The 13,366-nt window shown below is 33.3% G+C and overlaps 2 protein-coding genes across 2 annotated transcripts; one reads left to right on the forward strand and one right to left on the reverse strand.

The window, feature by feature from the left end:
* The first annotated feature begins 1,487 nt into the window (after window positions 1-1,487).
* On the forward strand, window positions 1,488-8,021 carry LOC136773614 (monocarboxylate transporter 7). Its single transcript, XM_066727400.1, has 10 exons — window positions 1,488-1,598; window positions 1,678-1,939; window positions 2,604-2,730; window positions 3,235-3,449; window positions 3,580-3,670; window positions 3,776-4,032; window positions 4,715-4,944; window positions 5,428-5,720; window positions 6,902-7,096; window positions 7,491-8,021. The coding sequence occupies exons 2-10, from the start codon at window positions 1,733-1,735 to the stop codon at window positions 7,676-7,678; spliced, it is 1,803 nt and encodes a 600-aa protein (XP_066583497.1). The 5' UTR covers window positions 1,488-1,598; window positions 1,678-1,732; the 3' UTR covers window positions 7,679-8,021.
* A 21-nt stretch (window positions 8,022-8,042) lies between these two features.
* Window positions 8,043-12,802, reverse strand: LOC136773616 (cytochrome P450 4g15-like). The gene is made up of 8 exons (XM_066727401.1): window positions 12,658-12,802; window positions 12,383-12,593; window positions 12,008-12,304; window positions 11,535-11,937; window positions 11,399-11,467; window positions 8,905-9,073; window positions 8,635-8,809; window positions 8,043-8,242 (listed from the first exon to the last, which is right to left on the reverse strand). The coding sequence occupies exons 1-8, from the start codon at window positions 12,800-12,802 to the stop codon at window positions 8,044-8,046; spliced, it is 1,668 nt and encodes a 555-aa protein (XP_066583498.1). The 3' UTR covers window position 8,043.
* Between the last annotated feature and the right edge of the window lie 564 nt (window positions 12,803-13,366).

Here is a 13,366-nt window from a genome sequence, read left to right on the forward strand (position 1 = left end):
TGAATTTTCTTTCCCTCAATTTCATGGAAAAATCGTTAGAAAATTGGTTAAAAAAAGTGCAAAAAATGTTGAATGTATCAAAAAAATCTTATGTACTTCTATAGAGAATTTAGTCCTGAAGGTATACGTATTGTTAACTTTTGTTTGAAATGTGATCAAACTCGTTCTCGAAAAACAAGCTGCGAGAAAAACGCATTTATAGTTTTAAATTTTATAAAAAGAGAATAAAAGTTGGGATACGTTTTGCTGAGTAATGGTTTTTTCGAAAATGATTTTCAAAACTTAAAAATATTACATTTTAAACAAAAACATTTTTTTTCGATTTTTTTAAATTTCTAGAGTAATTAAACCCCTTAAGAGAAGTAGCGGAACGGAAGTGGTAAATCGAAAGAATGAAGAATTTTGGATTAAGCAAATCATGAGTGAGACAAAAATTAGCATTGTTATTTAATAAAATGTAGTAATCATAAAAGAATATTTATTGTTGGCCATGGTTGTAATTGTTTAGGCTTTGCTCTCTACTTATTGATTAATTGATTTTCCAGCGTAGTAGATTATTCAAGAAGTAGCAGCTTATTGTTGCTCACACACATTTGTTTAAATGTGTGAAACAGTGCTCGGCGCCTAGCATGAAAATCATGTATTCTGGTAGAGGTCCACTTAAATCTTTATTTGCTTAAAATTTTCTGTGCGAATGCTTGGAAAATGTAAACAGACTCTTAATCTAGGTGATTTCAGTAATCTCGTACTCAAGGAAGTGTACGTTTACGTCACACTGTATTTATTTAAAAAAGGTGATTTAATTACAAGTAGAAAAAATATTTCATAACGCGTTCCTAATTCTATTATTCATAATAATAACAATGATAGAAAAAAAAATATTTTAAAGTATTCGCATACTCCTAAAACTTTCTATCAAATAACTTTTTATGGGTGCTGTAAAAAACTGTTGTATTTTCTATATTTCTATAATTACTGTAACATTTAAATTATTTTTTGCTTAATTTCTTATTTATTATATACATAATTTCTTCGCTTGGAATAAAAAGAAAACATACTCTATATACAAAACACTTTTATACAAAGGTTTGCTTATCTGTCCAATTAGGCAAACTGCTCTATACCTGTACTCAATTGATGCTGGAAATATTCGTTGCGCGTCATAAAAGTGAAGAAATGGAAACTAATTGTTATATACGAATGAATACGGAGCGAACAAATAATTTTTATTACTGTTTATATAAGTTGAATATAATAAAATAAGCATAGTGTAGTAGCTTTGATGATGCAAAGTGTGTAATTAGAGTCTCCGACAGTGTAAGGTAATCTTTTAATCAAATGATATATATTTACGTTTTCCACACCTTCCGTATAATTGTTTCAGATTGTTCTATAATATAGGCTATATTTCACTCGACTTGTGAGGTAGCGTCTTAACGAGACGACATCTTGTACACATAGAGATAAGGAAGAGTTGAAAATCGCTATGTCTCCCATCGTTCAGTCAAAAACTGTCTACTCAGCATATATGAATCTTTTACTTGGCGCACCATCCAGGCCAATTCTCCATAATTCACTGGACCATCGAAAACTTTTTGGTGAGTCATAATTAACACTTCCTTTTCCTAATTGGTCAAGATTCAGAGCTAAGAATTATGATTTAAAATTCGATTACAGTGGCACCGGTGGAGGAGGTGGAGGCAAAGAAGAGGAGGAAGAGAAGGAAGAAAGCATGAAAACAGGTGGTGTGAAAGGGACAGGGAGAAATGGAGCTATCGAGCCTGATAATAAGAATCAGGAGGTTTGTCGGTTGAAGGAGCCGATGATTTCTGTCAATTCCAGTAGAGAAATGGGAGATGAGGAAGATTTTAACTCGGATGAATTAGCACCTGATGGGGGTTGGGGCTACATAATTGCATTAGCGATGATTGTGGTCTATGTGAGTGTCTATGCGATAAAACAGTCCAAAGTATATTCTTCATTTCAACGGAAAAGCGGGTTTTACGAATAAAATGCAACACAATGAAATGTGAAACTGAAAGAGCTAAATGGATTTTTGGAATGTTTCACTTTTTACGGGTTACACTTTGCGTTTGCAAGATTCAACGTGACGCGTATTAGGTTGCATGTATAAGAAATAGTAAATGTTTTGCTAAATAACGTTTACTCTGTAGTATTTGTATGAGGTGTATCGTTTGATACGTCCCTGAGAATATAAAGATAAAAACGGTTTTTTTTCTGTAACTATAAGATATATTAATTTTTTGCTGCAGATATCTCTTTATGCAAATAAAAAGGAAATTCGATAAGGGTTGTGCAAAAAATTGGTATAACCAATAGTTACAGAAATATCGCGTTTTTAAGTTAATATTCAGAGGCGTATTAATCGATATAAACTGTACACAATTTTAATTGTAATTGCAGGGTACTTTATAAAAGCAAATGCTATACAGAACAAATATTTATTTGAAAACCATTATTAACATTTACAAATTTTCATACATACGATCAATTATATTTTCCACGCATTGCGAACGCCAAGTGATTGCCCACCTAGGAAGACAAGGTATACTAATGAGATCTGGAAATTTTATTGAATCTAGATAACTATTAATGGGCCGGTAGCTTCGTTTGCTATTATTTTTGGTGACTTTTTGGAGGCCAGTGGTGCTGCTGGATCAGCATTGACTCTCTTCAATTCTGTCTTCATGATAACATACTCCGCTTCAGGTATATTGACACATCGTGAAATCGATATCGATAATGACTGCTGAATTAATCTAATAAATCGTATTAAACTAGTTGCATTTTATTTTTGGGATATTATTAGTGTGCTCGTCGAACGAGATTATTACCGGGTGATATAAGGCAAATATTGATAAAATTCTGAGCTCGCGGAAGCTTTCCTAAGTCTGTTAATACCAATGACCCCGTGAGTATAAGATAACAATCGTAAAAGTGCACAATATCGTCAATAACCATTCGGCAAATAGAAAAGTCTCGATTCACGCATAATAAAATTCGCGTATGTTTTTAAATATTTTATAGAGTGGTTAAATTATTAAATTATGGTTCAATTAACGATATACTTAAGATTATAAATTTTATAATTAATTAGAATTGAGTAAAAATTGTTTATTTCATCTTCGACTTCATTTAAGAAAGCTTCCCATTTTTAATCCTCAAATAATGCATATCAATTGATCATGCGAATTTGTTTCATGAATGACGCAGGATTAATGACAAATAGCCTGATGAAGAAGTATTCTGTAAGGTCCATAGGTGTAACCGGAGCACTGTTGTACACGGTACCAAATGTTGCATATGCCCTTGTGAATTCCGTCTACGAAATAGCAATAATTTGCTTAATTCAGGGTCTCGGGCTTGGTCTTATCTTTACCATCCTTAACACGACCTTCAATGCTTATTTTGTGAAAAAGAGGTCACAGGTTAGTAAATTATACATCCACCTTTATTAATCGAGCTGTTATCACGTATACGCAATACAATTGTGCATACGTCAGAGCATGATGCACCGTGCAATTGTAGTAGTCGAGCCTGATAACATTATTTGCACAGGTAATGAGCGCATCTCAAGTTATTATTGGCCTGGGTGCAATAGTTTATCCTATTGGAATAGAGAGACTGATGAATCTGTATGGTTTTCGTGGTAAGTACACAAAAGGCGTGTCTATAAAATAAGTTCCAATGTCTCGTGAAAAATATCGCAGGTACTTTGAAAAATTGGAGAAAACTGTTGATTATTATTTATCAGGCACAGCAGCTCTGACTGGTGCTGTCAGTCTGAATTGCATCGTTGCAATGACATTGATGCACCCCGTGGAGTGGCACTCGAAAAAATCTTCGGAAATTCCAGGGGAGAAAATTGAAGTTATTGGAGAACGACCAATGTCAGATAGAAGATCGACCATCGATGTTATTCGCGATTCTTCCAAAACTAAATGGAGTAGTTTGAGAAGCTTGAAGGATGACGGTGGGAAAGACGTCCCTCTACTGATAGAAGCTCTAATGGTTTGTTCCGAAAGAAAAATATTGGCTATTAACCCTGAACCATATCACTGTATTTGAGTTACAATTTTATATTACAGTCTATTGCAAGGAATATACTCCATATTGATGCCCCGACTACAATCATATCCTTCCGCTTACGCTAGGCCTATATATGAATACTTTTAAAAATTAAATGTTATTTAAACATATCTTTTTATTTATTATAAAATGAAAATGCGCGTAAAGTACATGTGTGTGTAGAAAACCAGGGGAAAAACTAAAGTCTAGGAAAATGGTGGGGTCCTTATATGGGAACATTCACTGTATTAAACTATATCTACATGGATTTTAGCTTAACCCGGTATTTTTTATTGCATGTATCTCTTGGTACAAAATGCTTCGATTTTGACATTGTTTTTGTTTGTATGATATTAGGTGAAAGAAAATAAGGGGTTCAATGCTTTAACTGTACAGGTACCTGATGTATCCAGTGAATTAAGAAAATACTTAATTGCAAAGAAAGTAATTTCATTAAATAAATCATGACACATCTAAATTAAGAAAATTCAATTATGGTCTAGGAAATTAACAAATAAATTTTATATTTTATATATCTAATCTTATAATAGTAGTTTAATTATTCTTTCCATGTATCAGCTTGTTTCTTCTTCCTAACATGCAATGTGTTTCTGTTGCACATAAGGTATCTAGAGGGAGAATAGCCTCAGCATCAGAGTCCGATGGGCTTCGGGATAAATTTAAAAGTGGAGCATTTCGCGAGCCTTTGAGGAAGAAACTGTCCACCCTTTCGGCATCCAGCTTGGCCAATCTCGTTACGGGTTTTGGTGGCGTTCCTTCGGATATTCGACAGCTTCAATTGGACAGTAAAAAATGGGACAAAGGACAATCGGAGGATTGCGATACCAACGATGGGTACATGGAAAAAACCAAGAAAGATCTAAAGGTTCATTCCGAGTTTACTGATGAATTTGTCATCTATTGTTGCAACGGTTGAAATTAATGAGCAATAAATTGAAGTTACGCATGAACATATTTCCTCGTTCCAAATTGTTTTACTGTTTCAGAGTAATGCAGCAATAAGAAACAAATTTAATAATATACTCGCTTATACGTTCGACGCAGTCAAAAAAATAAGTCTGAATTTCAATTAAATTTACTGGAAAGCTATTGTTAATCATAGTCTTCTTTTTGATTTGATTACGAAATATCATGCTAAATTAGGTCATATTAAAAAAAATTCACAACATTTTATTTATATTTTTTATTTTTGGTGAATTACAATAGAATAAGTGCAATTACAAAAACATGAGCAAGGTCAGATATAATTTGTGCTTAACTCGGAATGTAACCTAAATCTCTTCTAAGGATGATCGTGAAATCTTGTGTTTTTTCAAGGTGGGCCTGGAGGGATTTCGTAGAAATGTCACTAATAAAAAATCGGAGTTTCATCAATATCTGCCTCGGTATTAGCTTCGTTCAGACGAGTGACTATACATTTATATCGTTACTCCCGCTGATGATGACAAGTTCCGGATTCAGTCAGAACGATGCCGCCCTCGCGATAACTATTAGCGCAGCTGCAGAACTCGTCTCTCGAATCCTTTTAGCGATTTTCACTCTTCTCATCGATGTCAAAGCCAAATATCTCTTCTTCATCGCCATGATTTGCATGGGATTTGCCAAAGTCGGTGAGTGAATTAATCATTTGAATCTCAGACAGAAATTAAGGGTCCCTAATTTAAGATACTCGGGAGCACGTAAGTAATAATATGTTTATTTTGATTTTTATAATTAATGAACATATCAAATTTTGTATAAGACCTCCCTGAATGCCAATAGTAAAAAGTTTGAAGAAGGTATTATGCGAAAGATTAATGTTTCTTGTATAGTTACAGAAATACATGTTTTTTTTTCATGTATACTTTAAGGAGTTTTAATAAGTAAAGAACCACCTTATCCTTGTCGGGTTTCGTCATGTAAATTGGAAAAATATAAGAAATTAAACTCTTTGTGGATTTTTACATATTTAAATAGTAATTCTTTTTGTATTTCCGTGGTTTTTAACATTTAATATATCACCTACATTTGCTTAATCTAAATTAATATTCAAAAAGGTTACTTTTTCGTTGTAATTCGATTATTTGTAAATTATTAGTTATAGCACCATGAAAATTTAAAACAGGTCATGGTCATATGTTATAAAATAACATATATTTTTTCAATGTTCTTTGGCAGGTTAGATTTCTTTCGTAAATAAATAAATTCACCAGAACAGCAATTTTTACACTTATTTTTATTCTTTCCTTGTTTTCTGCGTCGTTATCTCTACGTTACGTGAAGACGTCATAAAATACTCGTAAAGATTAGTTGAAAAGTGTCTTTTCCAACGGACTTATTTCAACTCTACCGCTTTTTTCACAATGACAAGAAGACTACAAAAAATATATTTTATTTATATTGGACGCTTATTTTATACAATAAGTTCTTTACTATATGAATTTCAAGAATATTTTATAGTAGCTTGCTGATTGTAATGTTAGCATTTAACTACATCATAAATAAATAATTTATAAATTTAAATAGAAATTTAATTTTTAAAATCTGACGCCATCTCCATAATAAGACATTTAGAAAGCTTATAATAGTTTTTGATTGAAATTACATCACTTCTTATACTTAACGACTACTATATTATATTTACTATTACTGATTTCAATATTTTTATTTTAAATTCGTAATTAGTAATACAAATATCCTAGAAATACCAAATTATACCAGGATATTTCAGGTGGCAATAAATTTGGGATTCAAAGGATTAATGAAACCTGATAAAATATGACCGAAGACAATTATATTCATTTGATTTCAGGATTTTTAGTTTATGAGGATTCTCTCACAGGCTGCTTGACAATGGTAGCGGTCATCGGTGTTGTTCGTTCTTGGCTGCTTGTTCCTCAACCATTAGTCATTGTAGAAGATTTAACCGTTGATAAGTTTGCATCTGCATACGGGATATACGCAGTTATTAGTGGTATAATCAACATCGTGTTTGGACCAATTGTTGGTAAGTTAATCGTACACCTTATAAAACATGTGCAATATTAAAGCGCAGTCACAGATGAATATGTCTATGACTGAGACTGTTGTTTAAATTTACATTAAATTATCAGAGACATTGAACTATTAAAAAATAATTAATTATTAGTTCGATGTAAAATTACAACTATGGTCGTGGGTAACTTGAAACGTAGACTGCTATAAAAATTTACATAAATTATCACAAAAGAATTTCACGGAGCAAGAAATTGTTAGTTAGAAACACATTACATAATTGCGATGACTGTTGTGGGTAATTTTGTAAACCAAGACTTTTGTTGCAATTCTATATCCTTTTTACAGTGTACTAAATATGCTTCTGGAATTATCTCTCATTCATTACCTTCTTTTACATTTGTCAGGACTAGTCAAAGATTGGACCAATAGCTTCTTTATTTGCCAGCTTCTCCTCCTGGGAATGAGCCTGTTATTCGTCATCCCTTGGGGTCTACAATTCTTCCTGATCGATTTGAAGAATCGAGATGAGAAGCAACAAGTATCAAAACACACCATTCGACGAGATACGATCAACAATTTTCAGTCGAGCTGAGACGTTCGAGGAAGCTCTTTTAGATCTGCATTCATCACGTTGATCATATCGGACATTGAACTGTCATCACAGAGCGATTATAAAGATTCAAATAATACAGCATTACTTTGTAAATCCGTTATTTATTTACACGTGACGACTTTATATATATATATATTCTAGCAGTAATACATACACATACATACATTTGCATAATTTTTGTCTTTCCTCCGTCTTACCTTAAGAGTTAGTTTTTACATTGGTCTGTTTGGTAAAAATTTTAAACTGTGGTAAATTCCAATCAACTCTACTCTTTATTAAACAAATAAATTTGCCAAGAGGTTTATCAATAGATGAAATCACCGGTCCTAAGCCTATTGCACTGCCTATTCATTAACATGACTTTCGTTATTGTTATGTCGAGGCTCGATTTTAATTCTGAAACCATCAGATCTCTTCAGAATAATGTCTACTTGCAGCCTAAAATCTTTCTCTGTCAAATCCGATAGAATTCGGTAATTACGTAAAATAGTTGACAGCAGTACTTTCAACTTTAACATGGCGTATTTCCTGCCAACGCATGATCTACAAAATATTGAAGTTAAAATACTTATATTTTGTATTAGCAATAATTGGTATACAGTAAGATGATCGTTAAAATTTAATCTTTGCTGCCATCTAATCAATCAAACACACAAAGAATACATATTTCGTTGCATTGCAGATGCATTTTGATAGAATTTTCGTTCTCTTCTCTAGCGAATACATTTTTGTTCCAAATTATAATATTTCGTTAATTAACCCGTTTTTTACTAATGCAGAAGAATAAAATATATATTTCATAGAATAAAACATGCCTTTTTTGTCATTTTCTTCTTGAAGTCTTAATCCCTCTGGTTTTTAAATAAATAGTAACCTTTTAAAATTTTACGATCACCCTAGTATGCCGTGTATATTTGCATTGCAGTAGTGTTTACCTGGGACCTGCACTGAAGGGAATGAAAGAATAATAGTGCCTTTCCTGCATTCGTTCCGGTAAGAAATTGTCAGGATCGAAAACTTCCGGTTTTGGATAGTACTCAGGTAACCTGTGCACTTGATACGGTGGAATTATTACCGTGCAGTCCTTTGGAAGCACATAATCATTCGTGACTGTTGATTAATAATAATTATTGATAGACTTTTCCCCGGAATAAATTTAAATAAATTATAGTATATTTAGGTATGAGTAATAAATGATTCATCACCTATCCTGACATCCTGGTTCAATTTTCTAGCAATCGCTGGGACTGGAGGGAAAAGCCTCAGAGTCTCTAGTATCACTCTTTCTAAATATTTCATTTCCAAAGTATCCTGGTAAGTGCATGGTCTATCAGTATTTTGAAATATTTCACGCAGCTCTTCATAAACACGTGCCTATATAGAGTCAAAGTGGAGTATATTATAAGACAGAAGTAATTTTACATATCTATAATGAACTTTTAAAATATATTTATGAAAACTTAAATTTTTAAAATAGGTATTTCTCATTTTTAAATTGAACTTTTTATTTTTCTTTAAAAAAAGACTTTACAAAACACTTTTCAAACATGGAATCTCGGTGGCTTTGCCTATATGTGGGAATGCACAGTCGTGTTGCACATTATTTCAGCCAAACATGTACCTACATACAATTTCATATCGAAATATTTCGCAAACGCCTGAATAAAATGATAAATTAATATAGGATTTTGGAAAACTTACGAGGGAAACTATAAGGATAAACAATAAAAAATAAGAGGTTTTATTTATTAAGCCCAAGGCGATTTTAATGTAATCATTAAATAAACCTTTTAAGTTCAAATCAAGTTATTGTCTTACCTTACCTTTTAATAATGTCAAACAAATTATATTTCAATTATTCTATCAAACACCATAATATACAAAAGTATTTTAAGGCGTTATTTAAAATAGGACATCCTGTACAGTTTCATAATATTAGACAAAATTTTAAACACATATAGAAAACTTTAAACCAATATTCCATTTAACTATGCACTCACAGTGATTTAAATCAATAGTCAGTTCTGCATCAATACTAATACAGCAGAAAAAGTGGAACGAAAAATCCATGAGAAATACGACACTTTATGGCTAAACTGAGAAAATAAAAAGGAAAGCTGAATGAGAATTCTGACCAGCAGTCGAATACCTCGAAAACTTTATATTAAAAGAAAGTGGTAGAATTTCTGACAAGTGATTTAAAAAATCTCTTAGATAGTATTTTTACTTCAAATCTGATCAAAGTTTCGAAGGTCATGTGTATATCACTGTGAATTTGTAAAGGTACATTTATATCCTTTATTGTAGATTCTGTTAGCTGCTTTCTAAGAAACTGTTTTAATTAACTATTTAAGCTACATATTTACGAGATAATATTAAATTGAATTTAAAATAATAAAACACGAAACTTTAAGTGTTCTTAGAGTTGAAAGGTTACTTTAGCGAGAATCGTGACCGTTAAACCGTTTGAACAGAAGAGTACAAACAAAAGTTTTCCTTAATTGAAGGCAAAGCTATCAAGCTTAGCTTATATTTGTTAGACTTGGTCGCTTTTCCCAGATATGGCATTAGAGTTAGATAATGTTTTCAAATCTTAATAAAAGTAACATTTTTTCTTGAACCCAATTATAGTAGGTAGAATGGAATTATATTCTGATCTATTGTAGTTGTGGATGCACCTTTAGAATGATGCCAAAACTGACAATTTACCGTCGAATAGAGTGCTTGAAACCATATACGAACGCACAGAAAAACAAATGATCAAATTGATTTTCTGTGTTTTGTTGAGTGGCGCCTAACAGACTTGACCAAAAAATCGATGTGTATGTTAATCCATTAGAGAAACATTATCCACGCTTTTATCTTCGAAAAGTTTTGAACTTTGGCGTAATTATAAAAATAAAAATCACCCCTGAAAATTCAAACGCGAAGTTACGGTCCATCCAAAAAAGCAAATCAAATTTAGAAACTTCAGAAATAAACGAAAGTTCCTGTTTGATTTTTCGCGGAATGAAGTGCTCCATAAATGCAGTAAATAAACGTATTGATATCGTGAAACAAAAGAATGTAGAGTAAATGAGTGAGAAATCGGGGGTTAGGGAAATAGAGAGAGAGAAAGAGAAATTAAAAAATAAGAATGACTGGATGTAGCATAAGAATACAATTGCTTATGTGATTGATGACCGATAAAAAAGGGTGTAAACACTATTGAATCATGGCTAACGTAGAGAATGGAAAGAAATTGTATGTGAGGTTGTGCTCCGCATGTCATACGACTCATCCAGCAGGAAAAAGCAAACAGGGTCCCAGCCTTTTTGGTGTGGTAGGCAGGAAAAGTGGCAGTAAGGATTTAATTAAACTATTATATATTCTAACAGACTAAGAAACGTAATTGCTGTATTATTAATTATTATCAATTTTATGCAAGCTTCGGAAGGTTACTCGTTTACCCCTGCCATGAGAAACAAAAAGATCACATGGGATGACAAGTCTTTGCATGAGTATTTGGAGAACCCGAAGAAATATATACCTGGCACAAGGATGATATTCACCGGATTAAAAAAAGAAGAGGAAAGAAGAGACATTATCGCATATCTAAAGACCTTAAAATAGTGTACGTTGTTACACAACTGTTTATAGAATTGAATGTGTGTAGCTGATGGCTTGATGTGCATAATAAAAATTGTTCAAGAAACTCACCTGAATGTCTTGATGAACGCCCAAAATGCACAGTACGAAACTCGAGCCAGCTGCGGTTGTATCGTGGCCCTACATGGATGTTAAATTGTTTGTTGGTTTATTTTTTCAAAAATGCCAAGAAAAAAAAAATCCAAACCTCGAACATAATGGTATCAACTTCTTCCTTGATTTCCTCGTCAGTTAAATTTTCACCATTCCTGGATAATTCCAGCATCATGTCGAGGAAAGCTAGTCTCTTCTTTTCACCAATGTCGTTGTCCTCAATATCATCAAGATCATCCCTCACGTAATGCAATCTCGTAGTTTTTCCTTCCCCCTCTTCTTCCTTATTTAGTTTCACCTCAGAATCACCACCGACAATGTCACGGTTCGCAATTTCACTTGAGAATTCCTCCTTCTTTCGCTTGATCACTCTCTTCGTCAATCCGTGAATGATGTCTAAAAACTGCTCCTGCTGCTTGGCGTATTCGGTGAACTTGAAGAAGGTATCCGGTCGAAATCTGATGTCGTAGGTTCTTCTGTGTATTATATTACACATCCTGCCAACGAGTATGCGGTATTAAAGTATTTTCCAAAAAAATTCCCTTGCTTTGCTCAATAATAACTTACTTCATTACTGCCATGGCATATTCGTAGCCACTCCTATCTCTTTCGGTATTTCTTATGCCCATCGCAGTCTCGAGTAAAATATCCACTGTTATTTCCGATAAATAATCATGGCAATCTATCTCTTTGCCCACTTCGAGGCTCAATCTCTTCACAAGATCGATGCTGTTCTGATAAAAAAGTGGCACAAATGATCTCAAAATGTTCATATGAAACGTAGGAGCTATGATCTTCCTATGTGTCCTCCACTTATCACCTGTACTGATCAGCAACCCCTCGCCTAACCAGGGCTTAAAAAATCTTTTTCAAGGAAGCAGAATTATACAATACGCACAACAATAAATTAACAGTCTTTAGGATAATGTTTGAGAAGCCTACCTGTATTCTTCGGATTTATCAATATGAACACCACTGCTGAGTATCAACTCGATGTCATCAGGGTGCATCAGGAAGACGATTAATTTAGTTCCGAAGAATGCTCGAACTACATGGCCATATCGATCGTACTCCAATATTCTAGGCAATATGTCCCTTGGCTGTATGCCAAGAGCTATGAGAGAATTGCCGAAGAATGGAACCTTCCTGGGACCTAAGAGGATTTCCTTGACATGAACATCGACAACGCAGTGATATAAATATCGTGCAATATTTACCCGGCAATTTATTTCCCAATCGTGCCAAATGAGTCGACTCCATATAAATGTATGTTAATATTAAAATAGCCACGATCAAACCTAGTGGAATAATGTAAGTTCCTGGCAAGATACTCGCCGTCGTTACTGGTGTGATAACTTCCATTCCCTCCTATTTTTTCCTACCCTGTCTTGTTGGACAGAAACGATAGAGACGTTGGAATTTAAAAAGTAGTGTGAAACGCGGAGTGGCGCGGAAATTGTCATACACTAATTGCATTAAAATCAGCCATCAAAGCCTCGTTATCTTGTTTATCGTAACGTTTTAATTGTTATGGACAGGCCGATCGAACTTACGATAATAACGACTGGAGCAACGGCAGAAAATTTATAAGCGCGTATCGTTTAATAGGATACGGTGACCCCCTACCTTACTCCCGCCAGTTTGCATCGTAAATGTCAATTACAAAGACAATGTAAATAAAATCGATATGCATATATGATAGTAGAATTAAGAAGCAGTCGGTAAATTGTTATTGAAGAATACCACTGACCGCATCATTTATGCGTATACAAGTATTATATAGATATATAGTTCAGTAATGTACATACATCTCGCAATTGAGGAAATAATTCGAATGATGCTCATCAATTTATTTAATGAAGAATCATTACTGTTGTATAGCAAATATTTTAATATTTTTTATATTCATAAGTTCATCTATTGTTT

The sequence above is a fragment of the Prorops nasuta genome, unplaced genomic scaffold, assembly GCF_024137725.1.
Source record: "Prorops nasuta isolate Cenicafe-Biocafe unplaced genomic scaffold, Cenicafe_Pnas_1.2 PNAS00005, whole genome shotgun sequence".
In the NCBI taxonomy this organism is placed as follows: domain Eukaryota; kingdom Metazoa; phylum Arthropoda; class Insecta; order Hymenoptera; family Bethylidae; genus Prorops; species Prorops nasuta.